Raw genomic sequence first — 27,317 nt, 5'->3', positions numbered from 1 at the left:
AGCAAAAGCTGTCGCACATGGGCTGCACTTGAGTTACAGGTTAGTTACCTCGTAAAGGAAAAAGTGAAAAAGGAGGAAGGGAACTTGTGTGTGGGCCAGGCTGCTCATCAGTTAACTGAAGCTGGTCATAACGAAAACATCCACTGTGTTTTTGTTGTGGCACAGGCAATTCATTGGTTGCTGCCTCCTTAGAAAGTTATGCTTGAAGTACTTAGCAGCCAAAATAAATGATATACTGTATTGATAAAACAGCCATATAGGTTAGGTGTAAGTAAGCAGTGCTTTATTTTCTCTACATGGAAAAGAGCAGACCAACATTTCAGGGTTATGTCTGCTTGCCATCTTCCATTCCTTTTTCCTCCATCAGTTGGTTTGGGCTGCGTATCAGCCATTGTCCCCTGAATTTAAAAACTCAGCAAAAACTGTGCATACCCATCTATTCCTGCTCTTATTTATGTAGTGGTGGGGTCACCGTCCCTGGGGGTGTTCAAGGAAAGGTTGGACGTGGTGCTTAGGGACATGGTTTAGTGGGTGACATTGGTGGTAGGGGGATGGTTGGACCAGATGGTCTTGAAGGTCTTTTCCAACCCTAATGACTCTTTGATTCTATATATTGTCTTGCCTCATAAATACTCTGCCTTTTTAAGAATATAACGGCAATGTGTGATTTGAGTAGTGTAAACTGCCACTTCAGGACGCGCTCAGCCGACACGCCTCTGCGTAGCCCTGAGGTGATTTCCCGGGGCCCGCCGCACTGATGCGCCGCAACTCAGCGCCGTGCGGGCGCCTGCCGCAAAAGCGACTGCAGTAAAGCGCTGCCGTGCCGCGAGCCCATCTCCTTCCTGGGGCGCGGCACCGCCGGATGCAAATGCCGCTTGATGCTGAGCCGCTGGCCGGGCCCCGCTTCGCAGCCAGCGGCTCTCAGGCACCGCCCGTGGATGGCCGCGCTCCCTGCCCGGCAGGTAACCCCGCCGCGGCACGCACCCCCACGACGTGAGGGGAAAGCCGGCGGGTTTCTCCTCGCGGCTGAGCGGGAGGGGACAAAGGCTGCGGCCACCGGGGCTCGGCGCAGCCATGGGGCGGGGGACATAGCGCAGGGCAGGGCAGGAGAGGAGAGGACGGGACACGGCAGGGTAAGCAGGGCAGCGCCGGGACCCCCGCCCCCTCCGCCCCGCCGCCCGCCATCTTCCTTGCGGCCGGCTACCCACAACCAAGATGGCGGCGGGGTGGCGAGCGGGGCGGGCGTCCCCCCCGCCTCAGCCCTTGGCGGATGTGACGCGCGGCTCGGCGGCGGCCGCTCCCCCCCCCCCCACCGCTGCCGATGGTGCCTCGTTCCTGTGAGGGCCCCGCGCCGCCTCCGCCCCGACGGGAGATGGCCGGCGGGCTGCCGTGACACCGCGCGGCCGGAGGGTGAGCGCGGGGCGGCGGGGACCGGGACGGGGAGGAGGAGGAGGAGGAGGAGGCCGCGCAGAGGGGCGCCCCCCCGCGCCGTGCACGCGCCCCGCCCTTCCCCCCCCCGCCGCGTGACCTCCGCGCGCCGCAGCCATTTCCCCCCCCTCCCCCCCCCCCCCCCCGGTGAGGAGGGGCAGGGTCCGGCCCTCAGCGCCCTGAGGCGGCCCCCGGCGGCTTCGTCCCTTGGCGGAGCCCCCCCGGGATTGAAGGTAGAGCTGAGGGCTGAGGGGACGGGGTTGGGGGCGGCCTGCGTGGCGCGTCGGGCCCGCGGCCCCCCCGTGAGGGGCAGCGCCGTGAGGCGGGAGCGCTGTGAGGGGATAGGGGTGAGCCCTGCGCGGCATCGGGCCTGTGGCAGGAGCTTGCTCTCGGGGGTGAGTGCTGGTCAGGCGCTGGTACCTTAAATACAACGCGCTTCCTTCAGCTTTGACCGCCCTGCCCAGAAATACCGTCAGTCAGGGGTTGCAGTGGGTTTTGAGCCCCTTGCTGAGAGAGGCCTGCTCGTTTCTAGTGCGTGCTCTGCAGCCTGTGCAGCATCTTGCCCTTTGTTTATTGTCTGTTTCGCGATCTTCGGTTTTCTGACAAAAAAATGGTATCTTTCTTCAGCCTGTGGTAGCAATCCTTTACTAAGGCATTACATCTCGTCACTTGTTTATCTCGAAGATCAGAGTTTGGCCCTGGCAGTAGCTGTTACGTTTTACTACAGAAGGACCCAGGGGCATGCAAAACAAAGGAGTTTTGATTGAGTAATGGTTGGTTTATTGTAAGTGTATAAAACCGTCCCTCGGAATAGCTGTTCTCAGTGTGGGAAGGGATTGATTTAGAGCGTGGGGTTCCAGGAAAATGCTGTCTCGCTGTTGTCTTTCTCTTCCTCCTTTCTCTTTCTCTTCACATTGCCCTAGACAAAAGGGGGCTAAATAAGAAGGGGCAAAGACTGGCTTAGAGGAGCGCTTCAAGCACGCAGCTTCTTGTGGCAGGGAGGGTAGGACTTGCTTCCTCCTACTCATCCCTTCTGGCGTTGAATGACAGGCAGTGCTGAATGGCAGGAAGAGGTTTAGTGCCTTACATGTATCAGTACTTCGGCGGAGACGGCCTCTCTCCTCAGCACCGACTGACTCCACCGCTTGAGCAAGGCTTTTGTGGGCCTGGCTCTAACAGCAGGGCCATGGGTGAAGGCTGTAGCTGAGGGCATCTTTCTTGGGGATGTGGCACGGCACACCTACGGGGAGAAGTTCCTGTTGCCATTGAGAATGCAGAAAACTTGGAGTGGTTTTAGGAATTTAAAAAGGGTCAGCAGGGAGCTGTTGTTTGTAGCTAGGGTGCAGGTATTTGGATGGATTAGATTCAGGCTGGTTGTGAAGGAGCGATTGTGATGTACGGGCTTGAGGAATGCCACAGAGCATTTGGGGCTTGTTTACGTGTAGCAGAGGTAGGTGAAGGAAACTACTGAAGAATGCAGGTCTTCGGGTTACAACTGTGTTAGGTCTGACGTGGGAGAGTTTTTCCAAAGGTATTGTGAAAAAGTGCATTGCTGCTTTGCCGTTGTGCTGGCACTGACCCTCCCACAGCCTTGCTGTAAGCTGGGTCTGGAAGCTGATGTGGCTCAAAAGTCAGCCGTATCTTTTTCTGCAGAGTAGTTTTGTCCTGGATCAATTCACTGATCCAGCTCACCAAGCACCTAGGTGAATATCAGCCTTGGAACAAGTAAGGAAGGGAAGGAAGACAGCCTTTTTGTGTTCACAGCATGCTCACAGGCTTCTGCAAAGAGATCATAGAAACCACTCTCTAAGGGCATATCAAAACACTGTTAAACAAATAACAACAGAAAAACAAAACAAGGTTAGATATCTTGTTGCTTTGGATAACGAAAAACACACCAATGCCTTTATGTGTATAGACAAAATTCTTATAAATAGTCATTTTGATTTCTGTGTTGTTAGTTACAGGAGAAACATGCTAATATTTGCCTATTGTTTTACATCAAAGAACAGCTGTCAGTCATATGATGGTTTTACAGAACTGATTTTGTTAATATTTGGATGCTGGTTTTTAACTTAATTTACAGTTAGATTGTTTTCTATAAAGAAAATAATTTAGGAAAATAATGTAGTTTCTGTACATAAAATGTACAAACATTCCTTTTATATTTTACTGTTTCAGTTGAGTTCTCATGCTGTAATTTTTACGTGGGGCTGTTTAGTCTTTGTAACTGTGTGAGTGTTATGAAGATGATCTTACACGGGAAGAAAAGAGGGGGAAAAATGTTTCTTAGCTCTTACCTGTACTACCCAAGATAGTTTAGTTAAATTCATTATGGTAGTTTAGTATTTGTAGCGTTCTGAGCAATGATTATCTTATAGTCACTGCTGAAATGTGTTCTGTTCCTACTTGTGATGTACTGCTGTTAGCTTGTGGACTTTTTTTACTTACGAAAAAAGGCTGGGAGGTAGAGAACGGATAAGAAAGTGTGGTTATTTTGTGGCAGATAGGCAAGCGCTGAATAGATGCCATACACCACTGTCTCATTAAGACTGACTTCTAATTTAGCAGCGACTGTTACAGATACTGTGCGATTTCTTGAAGGTTGTCCTATCCCCCCTTGTTGTTTTGTCCCAGTTGTATAATCCTTATTTCTTTGTAAGCTTGAATCTCTGAATGAAAATGCATCTTGGCAACAGCTTGTGAATTACTTTAACAAGATTTTTGACTTAAATCTTGCTGACAGGTTTCAAGTAATGCTTAAACAAGAGTAATATAGGCTACTAAGTAAGTGTAAGTAAAATACAGCTAAAATATAGTGGTTTGCTAATGTAAATTGGGGTAGCTGTCCTAAAATGTCGTCAAAGACTTCCATGTGGTGTAGAGCTGCCGAGTTGGTGTGTTTAGCTGATAGGTTTTATCTGTGGTCTGCGTACTCTGAAAGCTTTAACATCAGTGGCGTAAGTAGAGGCTCTTAAAAGTAATGCGTAAAAGAAACTGGAAGTAATGTCAGTGTTAGCTTTTTTGTCGTTTATTTTTCTTTCGAACATAGCAAATGCTATTTCCTCTTCATTGTTTTGCTTGCAGTAGGATAAGCCTGATCCTGTTGTGTATCTTGTTTTGCTTGGTGGTCATGCTTACTGGCTCAGGCTGGTACAAGACACCCAAACGTACGCTGTTATGGTAAGAAACATCTCTTGACTCTCTTTGTGGTCCTGGATGTGACCCAATATTAATTTCATTTAAAAAAAAAAAAAGAAAGAAAGAAAGGAAAACCAAACCTTGACACAGCAACCTACACCTTTTTTTTTTTTTTTTTTTTAGGTTAAAAAGCTAAAGATCCAGGTTGATTGCTGCTGGTGGTTTTTCCCAAGCTAGTTTCAGAGAAGTTTGGGGATTGTGCTGCTGCCAAAGGAAGCAGTCCTGGCTGCTGGCTATTGTAACTTCCCCTGTGTTGGCCCAAGTTTTTGGGGCTTTTTGTGCCAAGTGTTTGTGGGGCTGTGTCATGAGCCATATCAGAAAAGTCACTTGTGTTGAAACCAGTGCTGGTGTTCCATGTTTTGTGAGCCAATTCCCAATGTGGCTGCACAAATCGTTTTGCTGGAAAAGACAATCAGGAACGTGAGCTAACAAAGGGTAGGAAAGGTGGGACTGTTCCTTTACGCTAGTGGTGCCAGCTTATTCTGATTTAAAGTATTGTGGAGCTGCAGCAGCTTCCTTTGTAATACCCCGATTTTTCTAGCATTGGGGTGAAATGCTTGAGAGCCTAGCACCTCTTTCTCCACATGTGGGGTAGAAAGCAAGGGAAAAAGAAGTTTGTGTGGCCAGAACAGCATTGGTGTTTCAGGTATAGACCGTGTTTCTAGCGGTCTTTGTTCCTTCTTAAAAGACTCGGTGTTGATGACGGCATCTTGCATCACGTTATTCATGTGCACCTTTGCAGCCTCTGGGCCTCTTCTGAGGCTGGTCCAGAGATGAGCTTCATGCAGCGAACAGAGAGCTACTCTTTTGCTTTAGGGATTTCAATGTTTTTGCTTAGAAGCACCATGCTCAGCACCTCTTTTTTGTTGTTACCTGAGGTGATGTTGCAACTTCAGACTGTGACAGGGGGCACAGGAGAGTCCACAGGAAGGGGCTGCAGGTGATTTGTATGATACCACGAAACAATGTTTTGTAGTTGTGACGCTTTCAGAGGAATACCTACTTTCTGCAGAAGAGTGAAGCGTGTAGAAGCTTACTATTATAAAGAAACTGCTTTCCCAGGTAGTTCTGGATGTACCAATATGAGCTTTAAGAGAGGTTAATCAATTCCTCAGTTCTTTCATGTTGTAAGAATATTTACATAGGCAAACCTTTATTCAAAAACCAGCTAAACAGTCTTTTGACTTCTGTTCTTAAGAGTTGTTTTAAAAAAAAAAAGATTGGGCATGTCAAGCTTTTAGCTGCTACGATTAAATGGAAACAAAGCTGAAAATAGTTGAAAATTTCTATTCAGTATTCGTTTTCTTTTTCTATTTTAATTCAGTATTTTATATATATTTTTTAAAGTCCTTATCAAGAAGGGTAGTAGATACATTTTAGCTGCCGTGGTTGGACATGGTATATCCAGTGTCTGTTTGAAAAAACAAAAAAAGAGAATAAAAAAAAGGAAAACAGCTACTTATCGCCTTTTCCACCTGCTGGAAGAATTCCTAAAACTTGTGCAGGAGTGGTTGCCAGGGTTTGAGCTACAGTAATTTAAGATTCTGCCTACTGCCTAGAGGTTTTAAAGCTGAAGTAACTGTCTTGTTCTGTATCCCTAGGACATAAAAGCTCATCTAAAATAGGATTCTGAATTTCAGTTAACACTAAGCGATTATTTGTAATAAAAAGTTGGAAGTAGAGATGGCATTGAAGTGTGTTAAATATTGATTTTAAAATCTAGGACTGAACTTCAACCATTTAGCTGAAGTTTGTATTGCTTTTTCTGTATTAGACTTCTGAATGCCTTAATTAACCTTTGCTAGCTAATACCATCTCGCCTTTTGTCTAGACAAGATCTGAAATGGTCCGATACTACTGTACTCCTTCAGAGACTCATGCTTGCTGATGATGAGAAGTAAAAACTTATTCTTATTAAAGCATGTGTTTTGTAGAAATTGGAAATATCTTGGTCACTACTAGTGAATGGTAAGTGGAATTTTGATAGTAGGATTTATAAAAACAAGTGCTACATTTCTTTTAGATGAGGGAAACATTAAAAACATCTGAACAAGCATGATAGAGGAGCAGTGAATGTCTTCTGGCTTTGGCTTTAAAGAATAAATTGAGATGCAGAATTTCTGGGAGATCCATCTGTATAGAACTGGGACAAAATTTGGAGTCACTTTGGTGGAATTTGGAAGCTTTCTTAATGTCAAGCCAGATTACAAATGTGTATGCACATATGTATGCATATTTGTGTGGGTATCTTAAGGCTTTGAGGTAACTTAGGTTGAGACCAGTGAAAAGTTTGTACTTTTGAGACTGATTTCGTTATTACAGTTATGCTTTGTGCTCCTGAAGAGAGAGAAGAAGAAGAAGAGTTCCTGCTGCAGAGAAACCTAAAAATAAAGCTTTTATTGTTGTGCTAAATTCCCAGCCCAATATCCTTTTTGGGGAAAAAAAAAATCACTCCAGATAAGTCCAAGGCTGTATGTTAGAATTCAAAGTTGTGTATGAGTTTGTCACTGTTCTTTTTGCCCCGTCCAACTGGCTGCGTGCTGTTCTCTTCCCCCATAACCCAGCTGTGGCACTCGTTTGGGCCTTCGTGAAGCCAGTTAGTTGACCTAGCCGTATGAAGTGGTCTCTGGGTGTCAGAAGCCTTCTCGCTGAAGGACCCGACGGGTGTGAGGGCTGTTGCGAAGGTTATGCAGGACTGGAAGCAAGCCAGGAGGAGGAGTGATCACAAATGGAAGGGAAGTAGGGCTTGCCCCTTGGCAGTGGCTAACTCTTCAGCTGCTCCAGTCTTTAACATGCAGCTTCATCCAGTCCGGGAGTAAATTTGCCATTTCTGAAGTGTTACCTTTTCATGATAAACAGTTTAATGTTTGAACTACTTCAGCAAAAGGAGTTACTGATCTTTTAGTAAAAGTGCGTCTCTCTGACGGTCTCTTTCTCCATTCTATAGGGATCAGTATTGCTGAAAGCACAAACAGAGAATTTTGAAATAATTGCTTCATTGGCACCGACCAGCGGTTTGAGGTAAGATTAATTTAATTCTATTTTTAAATGTTCTGATTGAACTTAAACATTTAAAATGAGAATTGATTTTGTTTTCTTAAAATTTGTGCTTGTGATAAACTGAACTATGTAAATCTCTGAAATTAATGCAACTCTTGTAAAGGTCAACTATTGTACAGTGTATACACACTTGTCTTACATAAGAATGCAAGTGTTATTGTTAAATACTGGGAAAATCAAACATTCCTTTTCTTTTAAAACGGAGACTGGGTTGTGTTAAACTTATTGCACATGTAAAGTTTGGCCTGAAGTTTCCTTGTAATAGCAAAACATTTTTTTCTATCGCTCTAGGAAAATCAGTATACTTCATGTCTTGCAACAGTTTAAAAACTCTAAATTTGTTGCCTGTGAAGCATTTAAACGTAAGAGATTATAGTCCATCTTCTGTGAGTTTAATTGAACCCAAAGAATTAGAACCAACCTGAGTATAGGTTATGTGAGTTTGCTTTTTTTAATGGAAGGAGCAATTTATAGACAGCTTACAACATATTCTTCTCCAAGTTAAAAAAAAAAAAAAAAATCTTTCTTAGCCTAAACTAGATTTCTAATTAAAATTATATATATTATTTATTATATTTTTTCCCCTGGGCTAGTTTCAGATGAGATTATCTCTTTGGGGCCACACAAACTCTTTGCTACTCTGATGGGGGAAAGTTATATGGGGCAAAAGTGACCAGTGATAAGGGAAAGGTTGGTCTGTATTTTTTTTTCTTCCGGGTTTGCTTATGTGGGTATAAAATCTCTGTAATTTTGTTAATGTTAAGCTACAATGCCGTTTATTTGTGTTTACATAACTGATACATCTCCCACGTAACAAGAAAGATTATGTAAATTTCCTTGTGACAAAGCGTGCTTACTGTATTGAGCTTGTATTTTCAATACAATAATTCAGGCCTTTTATTCTTGTTTACAATACATAAGTTTGCTTTGAGGGTTATTAAACATTAATAATTATAAATACTGAGCATATTAAGGCCTGAAAATGTGAATAGTTACTTGTCAACAGTTTATATTGGGGTTTTCTCATGTCACTCACTATTTTTAAAGCTGGGCAGTTTCAAAAGAAAATATTAATGAGGCAAAGTTGTTATTAGTTAAACGAAATCATTTTTTTTAGTGGTTGCAAAAGAAAAGGTGTGTTTTTATGGTTAGTAATAATAGATACTAAATGTTTCTTATGACTGTACATGAAAAAAAATCTATTGGAAAGTCTATTATGAGATTATTTCCATTTAGGTAGGACTCAATGCTTATAATCTTGTGTTGAGCTGAAGATTGTTAAATTCTGTTGTGAGCTGTATTCTTTATCAAGTTATTGTTAAAATCTTAGTTGGCTAGGGATTTTGCAAGTAGCTTAAAAAATAAGGTGTGGGGTGGATATATTGACTGGTGGAATATTGGAACAGACAGATTAGCTGTGGTGCCTTCATTTTGTGGAACAAAATGAAACAACAGCAAAACAAAAACTTGGCAGGTCTGGGCAGTATTTTATTGTGATAACTGTAAACTATACAAAATGAATAGAAGATTTAAATTTAGTTTTAGATTAGGTTTAGTTCAGATTTAGATCACAAATATGTAATAGTCCAGACTTGCATTTTCTGTCTTAATTTGTAGAAATGTTTTTTTTTCCTGTTGTCTACCTTTCTCCTTCCTTAGGATCAGTTTGCAGTTAAACCTGGGAAGCCTTCAATTGTTATCTTCTCAAACAAACTGCTTGCACTGTAGCTGTGTTAAATTAAGCGTTAGGTTCTTTAAATTGTCATACGTTGAGATTTAAGTTATTAATAAATGTACTCCTATTGTCTCCAAAGTTGTTTTTTTTAGGAAATGCTATACCTCTTTCTAATATTATAATTTTAGAATATAAAAACCATATTCATTCATATTATTTACATGGTCTCTAAATAGTTTCCTCCCTCTTTTTCCCCTCCCCTCACTGCTTTTCCATTTGGGAAGGAGTGTATCTACTGGGAAAAATGGGTCGATCTAATTCTAGATCACATTCTTCGAGATCAAAATCCAGATCTCAGTCCAGCTCTAGGTCAAGATCCAGATCACACTCTAGAAAAAAGAGATACAGGTAAATTGATGCCTTACTTACTGCATGAGAAGTTGCTTTTAGTCTATTGGGGTTTGTATCATAATTATTTTACACTTGCATGAATCTGTGGCAAAAGTGAGCCTAGTATTTTACTTCATTTTAGGCAGTAGGTAAATTCTGCTGTGAATGTAACTAATTCTAATTGTTTACTCTTTGCCTGTTTTGCCCTTTTCCTTTATCTCAGGATAATATCAGAATGCCACTGTTTCTTCTTATACTGTGGTTGGTTTCATTCTCCCCTCCCCCTTCACATGATGTTTTCTTTGTCCATTTTTTTCCCTGGGGCTTATTCTGTCTTTGTCACGTAGCTTTTCAGATCTGGAGTAACTTGAGGCTTCTGCAGATAAGCTTTTCTGTGCCATGTCTTCTCAGTTGCCTCCAGCCTTTTCCTCCACTTTCTTACTAGTGGATGTTACAATCTTTAATAAAAGGAGTGGCTGAATTTAACGTTTATGGTCTCACCAGCTGCTGCTGTCTGCTGGCATAATAAATTAAACTGGAGGTGATGAAACTTCATGGTCCAGGCTGTGAACCGTGGTGGTGGCTGAGGAACTGAATGCCATGCTCCAGAGTGGTGATAATCTCTAATGAAATAGCAGGGCAAACCATTGAGGCTGGTAATGTCTTAATCTTGTGATGCTGAAGTCTTAAATTTCACAGTCCTTAGAGAACCAATGTTTATTAAGATCCTTTATGAGACAGGAATAAGTAATGAAGATATATTGAAGAATTTACTTTAAGACTGTTAGTCTGCCTTCTTTACGATTCTGACTGCATTTGAGAGATGAGCATTTAGTCTTGAGACACTTTTCCTCTCTCTGATTGTCAAATGTTGACATTTGCTTTTTAATTTTTAGTTCTAGGTCTCGTTCAAGGACGTATTCGCGATCTCGCAGCAGGGATCGTATGTATTCTAGAGATTATCGCAGAGATTACAGGAATAATAGAGGAATGAGACGCCCCTATGGTTACAGAGGAAGAGGTAGAGGGTATTATCAAGGAGGAGGTGGTAGATACCATCGTGGAGGTTATAGGCCTGTCTGGAACCGAAGACACTCCCGAAGTCCTAGGCGTGGCCGTTCACGTTCCAGAAGTCCAAAGCGAAGGTCTGTGTCTTCACAGAGGTCCCGGAGCAGATCTCGTCGATCTTACAGATCTTCCAGGTCCCCAAGGTCCTCTTCATCTCGTTCTTCATCCCCATACAGCAAATCACCTGTCTCTTCCAAAAGACGTGGGTCTCTGGAAAAGCAGGCAAAGAAAACTGAAGGGGCTCCTTTGCAAGATAGCCCTTTGAAAAATAAATCACAAGATGAACAGAAAGATACATTTGAACATGACCCATCAGAGTCTCTTGACGATTTTAACAAATCATCAGCAGCTTCTGGCGACATTTGGCCTGGCCTTTCAGCATATGATAACAGTCCAAGGTCACCCCATAGTCCTTCTATTGCCACCCCACCTAGTCAGAGTTCATCTTGCTCTGAAGCCCCTTTGCTTAGCACAGTCCACTCAGCAAAGGACACACCTCAACATTCCCATTCCATTCAGCATAGTCCTGAGAGGTCTGGCTCTGGTTCTCTTGGAAATGGTTCTAGCCGTTATAGTCCTTCTCAGAATAGCCCATTGCATCACATCCCTTCGAGGAGAAGCCCTGCAAAGACAATCCCATCACAGAGTGCTCCCCGCGAGGAGCCTCGAGCACGTTCATTTTATCCTGAGACTGGAGAACAGGAAACTGCAAAAGGTGGAAAGTTTCTGAAAAGGTAAGAATTAAACTATGCAATTAGCATTGCATCTTAAAATGCTATCTGTAACAGAATTTTGACAAGATCATCACTGTGCCTTGGAAATTCGGGCTGGGATTCTCCTGAATATTTTTACTAATTTTAGTCTAGTTGGAATTGAGCTTCCTCCTTAAAGACTCTTCAAGCTATTGGCAAGAGATTAGTAGAGATAGGGACCTATATCCTTGAGGAAAATTTGTTTTGTGTTGTTCCTTCACAGTTTATTTGCCTGTATCCTATTCACTGCTAAGAAAAATCTCAGTTGGATTAGTGGATCAGACATGCCTGTTTGACAGTGACTTCTGTTAAAGTACTTTAACATTTTAATGCTTCATGTAATTTGAAATGCAAATCTTCTGGAAGTTTGAAAACCCAGATGCGCAATGATTTCTTTGTTAACGTAAGCAGCATTCATTGCTTATTGTGTGGTGAAGTATGACAACTTTGATGCCTTGACTTGCATTACTTAAGAAAGAGGGTAGGTCTTGATATTCTTGGAATACAATCCTATCGATAAAAGGGACAGTGTCTGAAGTGGATTGTACATTTTTCCAAATAGCATAAAATTGTTATGCTCGATGTTTGATATATTTGATACAGTAGTAATTGGGGAAAAAAAAGTTGTAAAAATCTTACATTAGAAAGGAACAGTCTAGCAACAGTACTATGTACTTCAGTGGATTTCTTACAAAATTAACAAAGATAAACTATGGTAAAGACTATGCTATATAGATTTGATTATATGTTTTTAAATGAATTTGTCCAGTTAGTGATTTATTGTGTAAAAATACCCTGATAGAAGAACAAACGTCTGACTTGCTCTAGGTTAGATGTATTGCAGCTGGACGTATGTGAAGATAGCGTATAGACAAGGCAGTGGCTACAATCGTTAATTTATAAATGTGGTTAGGACATACAGCTCTCTGATGTATAGGAGAGATGCCTTCTGAAGGTTCCCTGCTTACACAGACTGTAGTGAATGAAGAATTAAGTCTGTGTCAGAGTAATTCAGATTTGAGTTATCAAAGTTTATGTGAACTTGAAGGAAAAAAATGGCTGGTGTAAGAGTATGTGAAGCTGTGTACCAATCCAGGATAAACAAACCAACCAACCTCTAACTTTTTATAAACTTGAATGGACAATTTCTACATGTTCTACGGAAAGGCATTATTTTCTTCAGATGCTTCCAGTAGTACATAAATGGCAGTTGGTACAGTATTAATGGTGTGCAGAAAGTTACTTGCTAAAGTCGAATGGCTCGGAGGAATGTATTTTCTAGTTGGTGGTGTGGGAATGGCACAAAAGAGGAATGCAAGTGAACTGGAATGAATGCAATCCAGAGTTACCAGTCTCTTCTTTGCTATCCACAGGTACACAGATGAAGAGTCTAGAGTATACCTGCTTGATAGGGGTAATACCAGGGAGAAGGAGGCCCAGAAGGAGAGAGGATCAGAAAAAGGGAGGACAGAGGGAGAAAGGGAATGGGAGGATCAGGAAACTTTAGATTATTTCGTTGATAAAGAGACTGGGAAAGAAAAGTTTAATGACTCTGAAGGGGAGGACACAGAGGAGACAGAGGATTACAGACAGTTCAGAAAGTCTGTCCTGGCAGATCAGGGTAAAAATTTTCCTACTGCATCTCATCGGAATGCTGAGGAGGAAGGAACCAAATACAAATCTAAAATAACAATGAAGGGCAATAGAGAGAGCGATGGATTTAGAGACGAGAAAAGTTATAAGCCTAAAGAGACTGGCTATGTAGTGGAAAGGCCTAGTGCAACAAAAGATAAGCACAAGGAAGAAGACAAGAGTTCTGAGAGAACGATGAAGAAAGAAACTCAGTCACCTGAGCAGGTAAAGTCTGAAAAGCTCAAAGAACTCTTTGATTACAGTCCCCCTCTACACAAGAATCTGGATGCGAGAGAAAAATCCACCTTCAGAGAGGAGAGCCCACTTAGGATCAAAATGATAGCCAGTGACTCCCATCGTCCTGAAGTTAAACTCAAAATGGCACCAGTACCTCTTGATGATTCCAATAGGTAAATTATTCTGCTTGACAAAGCGGTTCTCCATCTGCTTGCAGTGTCGCTCATCTTTATTTAAACTAGTGGTTTCTTTTTGTGTGTCTTTTTTGTTGTTGATGCATTTTAGACCCGCTTCCTTGACTAAAGACAGGCTGCTTGCTAGCACACTTGTCCATTCCGTCAAGAAGGAGCAAGAGTTCCGATCCATCTTTGACCACATTAAGTTGCCACAGGCCAGCAAAAGCACGTCAGAGTCATTTATTCAGCACATAGTGTCCTTGGTTCATCATGTCAAAGGTATGTGTTCAGTTTACCATACTGAATATACACATCTGACAACTGCATTTAAGACTGTTTGCTGTCTCTAGTATGGGAAGATTTCAGCCCTCTTAATATTGATTTAGACTTTTCCTTTTGAGGTACACGTAGAATAAGTAGCATCAGAAGCAAGTATCAAAAAGCAAGCGATGTAGAGCATAATAGCAGTCATACTATGTTTCTTGATAAATTTTAAAGTAGCACAAAGTTTTGATTTTTTTTTTTTTTCAGTGAAGCTTAAGCGTACTACATTGGTCTTTTTCTTCAGTTTTATTTGAATATCTTTAATGTACAATTTTATATTAAGGGGTACAGTGTGGGTTCACGGGTGTCTTTTGCACTGTAAGTACAATGGCATCTCCTTTTGGGGCACCTCAGAGCTCATCGCCAGGTGTTTACTAGAAAGCACTTTTATAGTCTCAAAATAGAAATTGTGTAAGAAATTGTGCTCTAAATGACATTAAAATACACTGGTACTTCATTTTATTCTTATTTGACAGCATTGTAATGCTAGAGACAAAAATTTCACCTGGAAATTCTTCATGGTAGGAAGTTGGCATTGGCTAAATCTCCACTAAATAAATTATATATTAATTATTTTCTAATTTAGCAGTAGTGGCTGTTCCTTACTATAAGAAGACGTAAACAATTCCTTGCAGAAAAAATCTGACAAAGTGGATGCATTTTATTTAGGTCACATACTGTTAAAGTCTTCTCATTGAAGAGTAGATAATTTCTTAAAATCCAAAGTTTCAGTGTATCTCTCTATAAGCATTGTTTTAACGATACTTTAGCGTATAAAACTGCAAAGATTTTGGTGCTAGAGGTATGTGCTAAGGTTCCCTCAAAAGTCTTTGTTTTCAAAATAACTTGAGGTGACTTAAGACCAAATGACTTCCTGCATTTTGAATTACTTGCAAAGAAAAAAGTAATAGCAATAATAGATTATGTTAATATATTAGATTGAAAATGTTATTGGGACACCTGCTTAGAGTATAAAAACCTTTGTTATAAAATTATCTGTTTTTCTTGATAAGTAAAGAGACTGAAGGATAGATCCAATGAGAGCTTCTGTAAATATTGGCTCATATGGCACACGTGCAGGCTGTAGGTGAAATATTACTGAAACTCTCACGTGTTGATCACAAAACGAACTGTTTTCCTGTAAACTTTGGTGTGTTAAACAATCTACTGTTAAATATGACAGCTTAACAGTATCTGATCAAGTTTTTAGTATGTGTAAAGTTATGGCTGTTTTTTGAAAGGAGAACCTCTCTATGCATTTCAGATGTGCTGTGGTCTATGATCAGATTTAAGTAACTCTTTTGACAAAATGAAGTTATGTTCATTATTGGTGTGATGCGACCAGTCTGAACAGCTCTTTATTAATGTAGAGCTGAAAATGCCCAGTGATGTTTTCTTTTTCATTGTAACTAGGTCCTGGAATGTGTTTTGAAATGGCAAAATCCATGTTACAAAAGTAAAATAGCTGTTGAAAGATACAGATGCCAAACAGGCAAAGTTGAACCTTCTGTCTTCCTGGCAAAAATGGCATAAAAACAGAGTTGCTAGCTCAAATTCCTGTGTTTGATGGAATTATGATTGAGGCACTACCCTTGTAGTGGCCGTTTCAAGTTTTAATGGTTGGTTATGAGACAAATACTGGATGCCGGGCGGTAAGTTGATACAGATGTATGTTGACCTGTTAAGCAGATAGCTTGCTTCATATGTAACATTTCATAGCTCATGACTTTATGTATTTCTATATTACATTTAAACACATTTGTTGAGCTGGTTTAAAAACTTGAGTTTGCTGTTGCTAATTTAACTGTCTCTGAAAGCAAGAGAGAACTTGTCAGAGAAGTTGTCAGGTTTGCCAAGATGCCAGATGCTTAAATGAATTTATTTACATATAGATGTGTTAATTGTCTTGGATTGCTTATCATCACAACTTCAAAGCAAGAAATTGTATTACTTTAAGAAATGACTTGTTAGATCATTCATGTAGTTACTGAAGCATACGTTACTTAAGTGTGTTCACTGAATTAGCTCTTATTTTAAGTTAAAGTTGAGATGAATTGTGAAATGCACTTTTTGCAAGTATTCATAACTCAAAGTGACCTCATTTTGTCTGATGGGCAAAGTAGAAAATCCCTTAAGAAATTTTTCCTTTATTTCATTAGAATAAAATGTCATTGAAAGTGAGCAAGTCAAATCAGTAAATGATGCTTAAATTAGATGTAATACAGTCATGGTGTAGTTCTAAGTAGGCTTGCAGTGATGTTGTGCACTGTTACTTTGTTGGGATTACAGAATGTGTAAGAATAGGAAAGACCCCACACTTGCTTGTCTTTCTGATATATTTACTGAAAATACTGTTTTTGCCTGCTACTTGCCTTTCTGTCAGGAGTAAAATACCTGTCAGTTGAATTAAACTAACGAAACAGTGTTTTTCTATTGTAACCAACAGAGCAATACTTCAAGTCAGCTGGAATGACCCTAAATGAGAGGTTCACTGCGTATCAAAAAGCTACCGAAGAGCACTGCACTCGGCAAAAGAGCCCAGAAATACATAGGTATACATTAATTGCATATATTTCAAATAATAATAATAATATCTGCTTATATTCCTTTTAAGAGGCCAAAATGTTTTCTAATCTGTATGGAATAATTTGTCAATTCCCATGTAAATACAAAAAAACAACCAAACAAAAACAAATAGGAAAAAAAAAAAACATAAAAAAAAAAAAACCTGTAAAAGGAAACTCATCTGAGCCAACTCTGGCTTCATCTGTGGCTTTGTTGCAGATGTCTTCTCTACCTCTATCTCATTTAGGATATATTTACTTTTCTCACATGCAGTGCTCAAATATTGAGGGGCATATGTCTTGAAGATGAAAAGAAGCCCAGTACATGCATCTTTATTCTTCAGTGTGAATGTTCCATCTCATACTACTTTAGTTTTTGTGTCTGTTAATTTACAGCAGTTTTTTGAGAAATCTGAGAGCCTGAAAGGTAAGAAGGTAGGCATGCAGATGTAGTTTCTGATCATGTGCTTTACTTACATGATGCAGTGTACTGTATTTGTGTTGCATGTGAGGATATATTATCTCCGTATTCCTTATTGAGCTTCCTAAGATCTTTAACTGATAAATAATTTTAACTATACAACGAGCTATCAGTTTTCATGATTTTTTGGGGGGCTGGATTTTGAATTGGCTATATATACACTGATCTTTTGAAATAACTCATTAAATACTCTGTATATCTTGAAAGTTCTGCTTGAAATGTGAAAAATCAAACTGTTTAATGTATTTCTTTTGTGTACATCAGAGAATAATTTTCTTCTCTATTCTGATGGTGGGTCTTTTATATACAGAAAGTTTGTTCTTCTGCAAGAGTGCCTTGTTGTTCAGATTTCTGTTGAAATGTGTGAGGCCATAAACAATCATGTACCTGTATGGCTAGACGCTGCTTTTATTTTTCATTTAGGAGAATTGACATCTCTCCAAGTGCCCTGAGGAAGCATACCCGTTTAGCAGGTGAAGAGAGAGCTTTTAAAGAAGAAAGTCAAAAAGTAGGTTCTGAGTAAATGTTGTATCTGTATTTCTAAATTAAAGTGATGTTTTTCACTTTGAATCTGAACTTCCCCTTCATGTGAGTTTGTGTACAGCAATCTTATAAAATAATTTGTAGTATGTAGAATATTTGTGTTTCAGAATGTTTTTTTCTTTAAGTAAAACGTCTTACCAAGAAGCTAGTCTGTGTAGCATGATGCTAGCATATTGATAATGTGGCTTATAAGGTCAAATTTTCTCCCACTCTTCGCTTCTTCTTTTTGATACTTCTTGGCAAATTTTGTGGTGCTACACGGCCCAAGGACAAAGAATATGAGGAGAAAAAAAAAAGTACTGAGGTGCTCAGTGAGTAGTATGGCTGAATTGATAAGGTGTTTGTGCTCTGCTAAAAACAATTAACCAGAAAAAAACGTATACTTAAATAACCTACCAAACAATATGTTATCGTTGGTCTGCATCAAAAAATAGATATTGTGGTGGCTTGATGGGAACGCTTGTTTAAAATGTAAGTTCTTAGCTGTTCTCTATACGGATCTAGCATGTAAAGGGCATCACTTAAAGTCAATTTGAGTGCTGAAGAGTTTGTTGTGAATTCTGTCTTGCCTTTTTAAAAATGGAGGCACAATTTGCTTTTTCAGATTCTCTTCTGGGTGTTTTATTTTAAAATTTTGTTCAGAAATATATTTTTGCTTACAGGGGGATAAAAAATTAAGGTGTGATTCTGCTGATCTTCGGCATGACATTGACCGCCGTAGAAAAGAACGAAGTAAAGAGCGAGGAGACTCAAAGGGTTCCAGGGAATCCAGTGGGTCAAGAAAGCAGGAGAAAACTTCAAAAGATTACAAGGATTACAAATCTTATAAAGATGACAGGTAAATATTTTAAATCTCTCCGTAGGTTTTTATCTTCCAATTAGCCTTTTTTAATTGTAAGCTTAATTGCTTTCAATTTTCAATGTATACTGGAACGTTTAAATTTAAACAATTAAAATTATTTGTTTTACAGCAAATATGTATTATCTGTCTTTTACACGGCTTATGGTGGATGAGGACAAAAACTTTGGAATAGCAAGCTAACACTGAAAAAAAAAATGACAAATTAATCTGTCCTATTATCCAGGCTACATCAGGAGGTTGGACTTCAATGCAGTACATTTCTATAAACAATTTGTGTAAGAACTTTGGTTCGTTATGCTTGATTCCGCACTTTTTCAACTCATAACACCCAGAGTATGAGAATACTACTGATATTTAGGTTTAACATGGGTGAGAAGGGGAATCTTTATTTTTTTTCTAAAGCCAGTGGGCTGTTTTTAAGAAAACAAAATGTTAGCATATTTCAGTGGATACTGTGTAGCAGTGGTAAGAGTTACTTCAGGTATAACCTTCCTTTGAATAGTATTATTAAAAACCTTGTAAGTTGGGTCAAATTAGAATTATTGTGGGATTACTGAAAGTCTGGCTTTGGGATTTATTTTCCTGCTTTGTACTGGATATACAATGAATTTTTACTTATGCTTCCTGTTTGCCATATACGTTCTGACTTTGGTATCCACATTACCTTCCACTGGCTAATTCCATACAGGCACCTACATAGGGCAGCCGTATGTTCTAAACAGTGTGCAAACTGAACTATGTAAATGTACTATAAAGGCTTTGCCTTGAGGGTTTTCTTCCCTTTGGTTTCTGTTTTTCTGCCTCAGAGGAAGGGCAGATCTTAAAAGTAACAGAAACTCTTCATGGCATCAAAACGTGGAAAAACTCCTTGCAGTTTGCAGACTGCTGCTTTCCAACTCATTAGCAATAATATACGTGTAGTGCATTTAAATGTGTAAGAGGAGGCTGGAAAGTGAAACTATACTTCACCTTAACGTCTGAAATACATAACGTATATGCGACTTTGTAAAAGGAAGGGGGATAGTTTTTTTGTAAAATATAAATAAAGCCATTTTAGTGTAGCATGTTACAGACTGTCTAGTACTTTTAAAATAGCACACAGTGTATCTTTTTATTTTTCAGTAAGCAAAAAAGAGAGCAAGACCGTGCTCGATCCTCCCCATCTTCCTCCCCATCTTCTTCCTCATCCAGTTCTCGAGAAGAAAAGGATTGCAAGAAAGAAAGAGATGAAGAGTTCAAAACTCACCATGAACAGAAAGAGTACTCTGGTTTTGCAGGAGTCAACAGGCCAAGAGGCACCTTTGTAAGTTGCTCTTTTCCTGTTCTTCCCCCAAATGATGAAGACTCTAACAATAACTATAGTGTAACAGATTAAACAAAGTGTTGCGGTACTTAATGTTAGGGTAGACATTTTTCGTAGCATTGATTCTTGAAGTAGGTTCTTGAATTCTTTTGTGATTGTACCAAGCTTGTAAAGCCTTTCATTTTTCCAGCGTTGTCCAATAGAAGTTTGAATTGGTGTACAAATATACAATAGCATACTATTAGAGAGCCTAGTATAAGGGTGGGAAAAACAGTTTCTTGTTTATTCCTTGCTATCTTGTAATTATGCTGTTTCCTAATGGAATATTAAAATTGACCTTTCTGTAAAGATGAAATCTTGTGATCTGTTACCTCTTACACCCTGCAGTTTGTGTTCCCCCCCCCCCCCCCCCCCCCCCCCCCCCATAGTTTTCAATTTGGCTTTGCCATCCTTTGTGTGTGATGTCTGTAACTTGTTAGAGAATGGCAGATAATGAAAAATAGACACTAATATTGAAAACTAGTGAGGAGAGGAGGTGGTATACTGTTAGTTTTCACTGTTTCTCCAGCATGGACTAGCCACAGTGAGGATGAAAGCATATTAATTTAGCTCTGGAATGTGGTTTGGGAAGCGCCATGTTGATCTCCATGGTTGTCTTAAAATTATTAAAGGTAAAAAATTGCATATTAATGTAGCGTACTGGTAGTCCACTGGGAAATGTAACAACATTAGAAAGACTAAGGAAAAAAAGGCCTTGAAAATATATGGACAGTTACCAAAAAAAAAAAGTGCCTTAATGAAAAAAATGTCTATTCGTAGGTGGAAAAAAAGTCAGACTTAACGATTAGGAGTAATTTCATTCTCTTTCTCGTAATTCCTTTGTGTAGCCTGTAATTAGAAATAAAAGAGGTGAAAAGGCATAGTTTGGTATGAATGTACCTTGAGTACTGTTTGTAGTAGTTCTGAACTTTGTAGAAGAGTGTGTCTGAAATGCATGTGGGATGTGCAACACTTGAGTTAAGGTTTAAATCTTCCATCTGAACAGCTTGTAGCTACTTAAGAAAATTTCAAAGTTCCAAATTTCTAACACTAAAAATGCGTCTTTTTCCTCCTTTCTTGTTGTTCTTATATATAATTATACTAAGGAACAGCTATGCAGTGTAAATGTATAAACAGTGGATGATACAGGTGTCAGATATGACAATATCAGCGCAGTTTCTGGGTGCATAAGGTTAAACACAGCGCAGCGTTAAACAAAAGCAGAACTCAACCCTCTCAAAGAGAATCAGTTGGAAAAAAGTCTCATAATCAGTGGCAGCCTTGCTGCTTTATGAAACCAGACTGTACATATTGTGAAAGATGGTAATTCACATGAAATTTAAGTAGATGTGAATTGGAAATTCATTAACAATCTACTAGTTCAACTGCTGTCACTTTCCAGTTCTGACTATGAAATAACTGGGCGATGTTCCCTAATGATGTGCGTGGTCACTCATAGGCTTACTGACCAAACGATGTCTGAACAGGAGAATCTAGATAGGAAGGACAACGTGTTGACTTAAATCTTTTGCTTAGGGCTACAGCCTGGGTGGCATTGAAAGATTATGGGTTGGCTAGTGTAGGAATGTCTTTCTAATTCAGGCTAATAGTGACTGAATTCAAGTAAATACTGCTTTGCTTTTGGATTAAAGAAAATGCTTTGGTTGCGAATGTTCCCCAGAACAGGAAGCCTTGACACCTTGGGGTGGCTGGATAGGGGAAATCTTAATGTAAGCTAAGCTGTCAGTTTGGTAGTAAATAAGTGTTGATTTTTCACTAATGCTTACTGACAGACTAAAATGTTTAATTCTAGCATTGTTGTACATGGTATAAGAACATAAATGCTATGGGTAGTTTTGAAATAGGAATAGAGAAAGATGAGTAGAATCTTTTCACAACATTATCAGTAGTATCCAACTTCCAAAGGATTCTGTGCATAACAGCCCTGATTAAAAGGAACTCTCTCTTCCTATAGAAAATGTACACTGTCAGTTTTGTGGTGAGCTTTGCAATAAATAGGCCTATAAAGGCAACACCTTAGTGGATTTCACCTCCTGTATTTCTTTGCTGGAAAGATAACCTGGAAAAAAAAGGTGTTAATACAGTGTCAAGGAAAGTGCTAGATACCCTTCTTAAAGTACCTATTCTAAAGAATTCAGTCCTAAGAACTAATACTGGGAAATGCCGATCTTACTAGTAGCTGTGACGTCATCTTGTCTCCTCATCCTTTTTTCCACGCTGATATTACTTATGGTGTAATTTCATAAAACTTTCAAAGCTGTTGGAAATGAACCATAGCTTTTCCTTTCTTATGTAGCTTTCATTAGCTGATAGTCATGCCACTTTCTAAATGATTCTCCAAACAACTTTGTTTCTGTGGTATGTTTGTAGGTTTTGTGAGCCTTTTACTAGACTGTTTACTAGTCTGATTCCAAAGTACTTTTAAAGCTGTCCAGCAGAAATTTTGCATTAAAGGTATTGGAGCTTAGTGGAAGCAGGTGTGCATAGGGCTACTTTTTCAAGTTAGTTAATTATATCTTTTTGTCTGTGTTTATGGAACATACTTAGTTTTAATAAATGAAATTAATTTCCAGTCATGTTTTTGTACAATTAACTCAAAAAAAAAAAAAACAAAAAAACAACCCACAGTTCTGCGTTTTTATATTAGGCTGTTTATGAAAAGCATGTTCTGTAGTGACAGCAGGTTTTAAGCAATATATCCCAGCCTAACATTTCTGTTCCTCTTAAATGGGGGAAATCTGGATAAATTCCTCTTTATTTTCTGCAAGCTAAGGACTAGCATGCTAAGGTAACTGGATATATTACTACTCAGCATATTGAGTTAAGTATTTTGTTTGTTGACATGACTTTTTAATTCTAACACTTCAAAATTCTGTTGATTTATAATAAAAATACAAAGGACACTTGAGATGCTTATTTTCACTTCGGATGTTGTTACTCTGCACTGTGTATAGTGTTGATGCTCTGAGTAAGGAGTTTACTCATCTGAAATTTAATTTGGTGTAAAGTACAACAGTGAATCTCAATTGAGAATGAGCAACACAAAGTGGACACTTGCTTGAAAATTGCATGATTTGTATGTACTCTCAAATAATTTTCTAATAACAGATGTGGCTGACTCAACGAATGATTTTGCTTTCCCTCGACAGTTCTCCCTCTCCTTCAGTCTAATTTTTTTTTTGTCTGCAAACAGCTTCAGAAATTTCTTGTGACCTTTTGTTACAACAGGTTGCTTTACCAGCAGGCAAAGGAAGTTTCTTTTTGGTGGTTGTAGGTGAATTTAAACCAAGAACTCAAATGTGTTTCAACTCTTAAGAGAATCGTTATATAAAAGTGAATGCTTGAATATATTACGTAAGGTAATGTGTAAATTTTAAAATGGTTTTACACTTGTAATTAAGAACAGAACAAGCATTTTCAGTAACAGAAAACTTGAGCTTTTCTTTGTGGTTTTATGTAAATGGCTTAAATAACATTTTGGTTAATCAGTTTCGAATTAGGGGCAGAGGAAGAGCCAGAGGAGTCTTTGCTGGAACAAATACTGGTCCCAGCAACTCAAATACTACTTTTCAAAAGAGGCCGAAGGAAGAGGAATGGGATCCTGAATATACCCCAAAAAGCAAGAAATATTTCTTGGTGGGTGTAGAGAACTCAATATCTTATGCATGCTTTTGTTTTTTCCAAGTGCATTTTGTATCTGATGTTAAGGAGATTGACAGCTACAAGTATAGAAGTCGCATGCATGTACAAAAAGTGACTGTAGTTACATAATCAAGAAAAAAACAGAATTGTAGCAGTGCCTGGTTCTGCTTATCTTGTCTAATCTGCAGCAGGCTGGCAATAATAGTTCATCTCCAAAACGTGTTCATCAGTGAGGTAGGGAAGAATGCATACTCAGGTTATTAAAAAGAAATTTTAAAGCAAAAAGATGTGTGCTATATCTTCCTGGATTTATCTGTGTATGGCACTTGAGCTTTGTTTTACGTTTGTCTGGAAATCTGCAAAAGTGAAACATGAGGAAAAGCTGTGGATGGATGTGGGCCAACTTTGTTATTAGCAACCTTTCTGTTCTTATCTGAGTAGTGTGAAAGTCATAAGAAAGCAACATTAGCTTTGTCTTTTTCCAGTCTGGGTTATGAGGGGAGGACTGCTGATATTACTGTTCAGTAAGTAGGTTAGTAAACTGAATTCATAGCCTGTGCTGCAGCTGGTTTCCCTAACAATGCAAACTTCTAAGAATATTGCTTCATCATCAAAAACATTTAGTGAATATGAGACCTTCTCCTGTAGCATTAAGTTTTTCACAAATATGTTAACAGGTATATATAATACGGTAACAGGTACAATAAGTAATGCAACTGCAATTTGTGTTCATTCAAAGAGTTCTCTCCTTGTCTCTCCCCATATAGAAACTCTTCTGACCTATAAACCTAGAAATGTGGTGATCTATTCACTAAAGTTCTGTGATAGCTAGAGCAAATTGACCAACTGTAGCCATTATTCTTTTCTCATCTCCAAAAATGTTTATTAAAAAAAGCTACCCTGTAACTATTTTAATGATAACGTATAATTGTTATTAAGCTGCTTTCTTTGGGTGTGATACGTTTAATAATTTGGACTTTTTTCCAAATCTGAAGTGTAAAAGAAAAAAAATCGAAGTAGGTGTCCCTTGCTTTAAGCATTTTATATTAAATAATTTATCTAGGGTTCATCTAGTGCATGGAACAATCGTCAGAAGACTTGCTAAACTGTGTAAGGCTGTATTTGGTAGCAAGATGGCAAACTGAAATCTAATATTAACAATCGAGTTTCTGTGGTTAATAAGCTTAACGTAGTTTAAAACTTATTTGCCCTACTTTGCACAGGTAAAGCAAGGTTCCTGAAAACTGCCTTCAATTACCTTTTTTTAATAAGTATAAAGAACTCTCTGCCTTAAAGTTTAAAAAAAAAAAAAAGTAAAATGTCTTTCATAAGCACATTCTTAGAGGTTCTTCCATTAAAATTATATTTCTGGGGGGGAGGTGGGCTAAAAACTAGTGAGTACGTATTTCTCATGACTGAAAACTGTGACAGAGCCGATTTGTTACCCATGATAGGTAGACCCACAGCTAATAAGGGCCCTTAAAACAATTTTATCAAGGTGTTTTAAGTTATAGCATTATAAATTGTGAGGACATGCTTCAAAATGTGATCTTTAGATTATTTGAACTGTTAAAGTTCTCTCGTTTTCCTATCTATAGTCTAAATTTGGTTTAGAGTACCAGTACTCAAAGAGGTGTTCTAACCTTATCGTTTGGTATTATTGTAGCATGATGACAGAGATGATGGTGTGGATTATTGGGCCAAAAGAGGAAGGGGCCGTGGTACCTTCCAGCGTGGCAGAGGGCGTTTTAACTTCAAAAAGTCAGGTAGCAGTCCAAAGTGGACACATGACAAATACCAAGGGGATGGGATTGTGGAAGATGAAGAAGAAACAATGGAAAACAATGAAGAAAAGGACAGACGCAAAGAGGAAAAGGTAAACAGCTTAGTAAATTGCAGATTAGACAACTTTTCTTGCAGTAACTCAAGTAATGGTGGGGGCCAGGGGGAAATCACTTTGGAAGATTTTTGGAATTTGGATATGAACAGTTTACAAAAAGAATATTTTCTTTCTTTCTACAGGAATAACCCTGGAAGAAAGCTGAAAGAGCAGCTTTTGCACCACCCCCACAACATTTTTAATATGTTTTTTTTTGTTGTCAAATGAATGTAAGCATTTTACTTAAATTTTACTGTTGGAAAGTAGTTTAGAGGGATTGTTTTTTGTTTTAAGCCTTTAGAAAAAAAAATCTTGATATAGTAAACTATGTTAATGATCGTACAGGTAGAAAGTAAAATATTTGTAACAACTTTTAAGAAATTTTACTGTTTGTTATATGCAGTGTAATTCTGCTTTGTCCAAATATATGGTCAAGTACAACTCTAAAAGTTTTGATTCTCCCCTATGTCTGTGTTTTATTCTGAAGTAAACTTGCAGCTCTGCACACCTGAAATCTTGGAGGAACATTTTTTTTATCAACTGATTACTACTACTGTGTTGCTTTTTCATTAAAAGTGGTTTTAATGATAGTTATCCGGTCATAGAGTGAATACAAATAGTCATGCGTAACGTTGATTATACACTAGTTCACAAGAATCACATTTACACAGGGTGATGGAATGATAAACCTGGATTCTCTTGCTAGAGGGAGCAGCCAGAATTTTATCTTGGAGAGTGAAGTTGTCACTGTTCTCTAGTTAGTAGCCTGAGGAATACAAGTTTATAATTTCTCTTCTGGAACGTGAGTTTTAGAAACCTACTTCCAAGTCACTAGTGCTAGAAACTCCAGACAGATCTGAGAACTGGAGCTCTTTCACTCTCTTCCAAATTTCTACTGCTGGTACAGAACTATCTACAGCTATTTTAATTCCTGTAACTTGTGACCAGAACAGATCAGTCATATTATGGATACCTAGTGATTTGTTTTGTCATTAAAAACAAAAACAAAAAAACCATGCTTCTCTTGCTAAAGGTAGCTTAGGACAGTGTTTAAGGTTTTGTAAGCTTAAGAGTTCAAACATACTGCAAAAGAAAGAAAGGTGCTGTCTATAAAGTATGAAGTATGTGTCACATTGTGAGGGTCACCAGGGATTATAGTTTGTGTTTTTGTTGATAGCTTAATCATCAACAGAACACTTTAGTTGAGGAACTGATGGCAGTATCAGTCCGGCTTTTGTATCCATTTTGTTCCAATTTGTTAAACTGCCTCTTTAATTTCTTTATATGGACTGCCCTCTTCAGGTAAGTCATCTTGCAAGAGTAAGTCTAAGTCTTCTATCACATTACTGACTTAACTGAAATCTTGGAGGAAACAAACAAAAAAACCCACCCACCACAAACCCCTCTGAAAAAGCAAGTTATTTTAAAACCTGATTCAGTAAAGATATTTGGAATATGCTAAACACTTCGATGAGGTGTGTATTCCATTGCAATGCCCTGGAAGTACATTCCTTTAGTATTCCACTTCGTATACTGTGTAAGTCAGTGTGAAGTTATAACGTGATGTGGTTAGCTGAAGCTGTGAGAAGTGAGTCTTAACTAAGCTCTTTGACACCGTTTCTGAACAGTTGTGCTCCTCCTAATGTTATAGCCAAAGCGCAGAAGTTAGTCTACAGTATTAAAAAAGAAATAATAATAAAAAGAAACACAAAAACAGAAAACACAAAACCACATAAACGTACTTCACTGGTAAATACACTTTAATTTACAGAATATTAAGGATAATGGTAGCATATTTGAATTACCAGAGCAATGACATTCTGATCAAGTAAGACTACTTGTTTTCTTTCTCAGACTGCTATGGAGAAAGTAAACCTTAATGTCATGTGTAGTATTGTTCTTATTTTGTCCCTTAAAATGTCAGTCTTTTTCTTAAAAAAAAAAAACACAACCAAACAAAAAAAAACCACAACACTTTGGTAAAGATAACTATTATCTGTTCTCCTACTAGCTTTACTGTTAGTAGTTAACCGTCTAACC

General features: G+C 38.8%; 1 protein-coding gene across 14 annotated transcripts; it reads left to right on the top strand.

Moving 5' to 3' along the window:
- The first annotated feature begins 687 nt into the window (after positions 1-687).
- On the top strand, positions 688-25,782 carry BCLAF1 (BCL2 associated transcription factor 1). Of its 14 annotated transcripts, XM_035538341.2 has the most exons (14): positions 1,287-1,410; positions 6,461-6,597; positions 7,577-7,650; positions 9,649-9,772; positions 10,651-11,556; positions 13,470-13,616; positions 13,729-13,898; positions 16,390-16,495; positions 17,412-17,496; positions 18,194-18,369; positions 19,516-19,696; positions 23,246-23,392; positions 25,065-25,274; positions 25,421-25,782. In XM_035538341.2, the coding sequence occupies exons 4-14, from the start codon at positions 9,669-9,671 to the stop codon at positions 25,424-25,426; spliced, it is 2,238 nt and encodes a 745-aa protein (XP_035394234.1). In that variant the 5' UTR covers positions 1,287-1,410; positions 6,461-6,597; positions 7,577-7,650; positions 9,649-9,668; the 3' UTR covers positions 25,427-25,782. The 14 variants fall into 14 exon arrangements, with proteins under 14 accessions (XP_050565478.1, XP_035394227.1, XP_050565480.1 ...); XM_035538334.2 differs by lacking the exons at positions 1,287-1,410; positions 6,461-6,597 and adding an exon at positions 732-962 and having other exon boundaries at positions 12,948-13,616; XM_035538338.2 differs by lacking the exons at positions 1,287-1,410; positions 6,461-6,597 and adding an exon at positions 800-962.
- The last annotated feature ends 1,535 nt before the right edge of the window (positions 25,783-27,317 follow it).

This window comes from Cygnus atratus, chromosome 3 (genome assembly GCF_013377495.2).
Source record: "Cygnus atratus isolate AKBS03 ecotype Queensland, Australia chromosome 3, CAtr_DNAZoo_HiC_assembly, whole genome shotgun sequence".
Taxonomy (NCBI): domain Eukaryota; kingdom Metazoa; phylum Chordata; class Aves; order Anseriformes; family Anatidae; genus Cygnus; species Cygnus atratus.
This window is presented reverse-complemented; position numbering and strand designations above follow the sequence as displayed.

Excerpts from the sequence above, each read along its gene's own strand:
- BCLAF1 (XM_035538334.2), top strand. The coding sequence starts at position 9,669 with ATGGGTCGATCTAATTCTAGATCACATTCTTCGAGATCAAAATCCAGA. Across the intron at positions 11,557-12,947 it reads GGTGGAAAGTTTCTGAAAAG|GTACACAGATGAAGAGTCTA; the intron begins GTAAGAATTAAA and ends TGCTATCCACAG. Across the intron at positions 19,697-23,245 it reads ACAGGCCAAGAGGCACCTTT|TTTCGAATTAGGGGCAGAGG; the intron begins GTAAGTTGCTCT and ends TTGGTTAATCAG.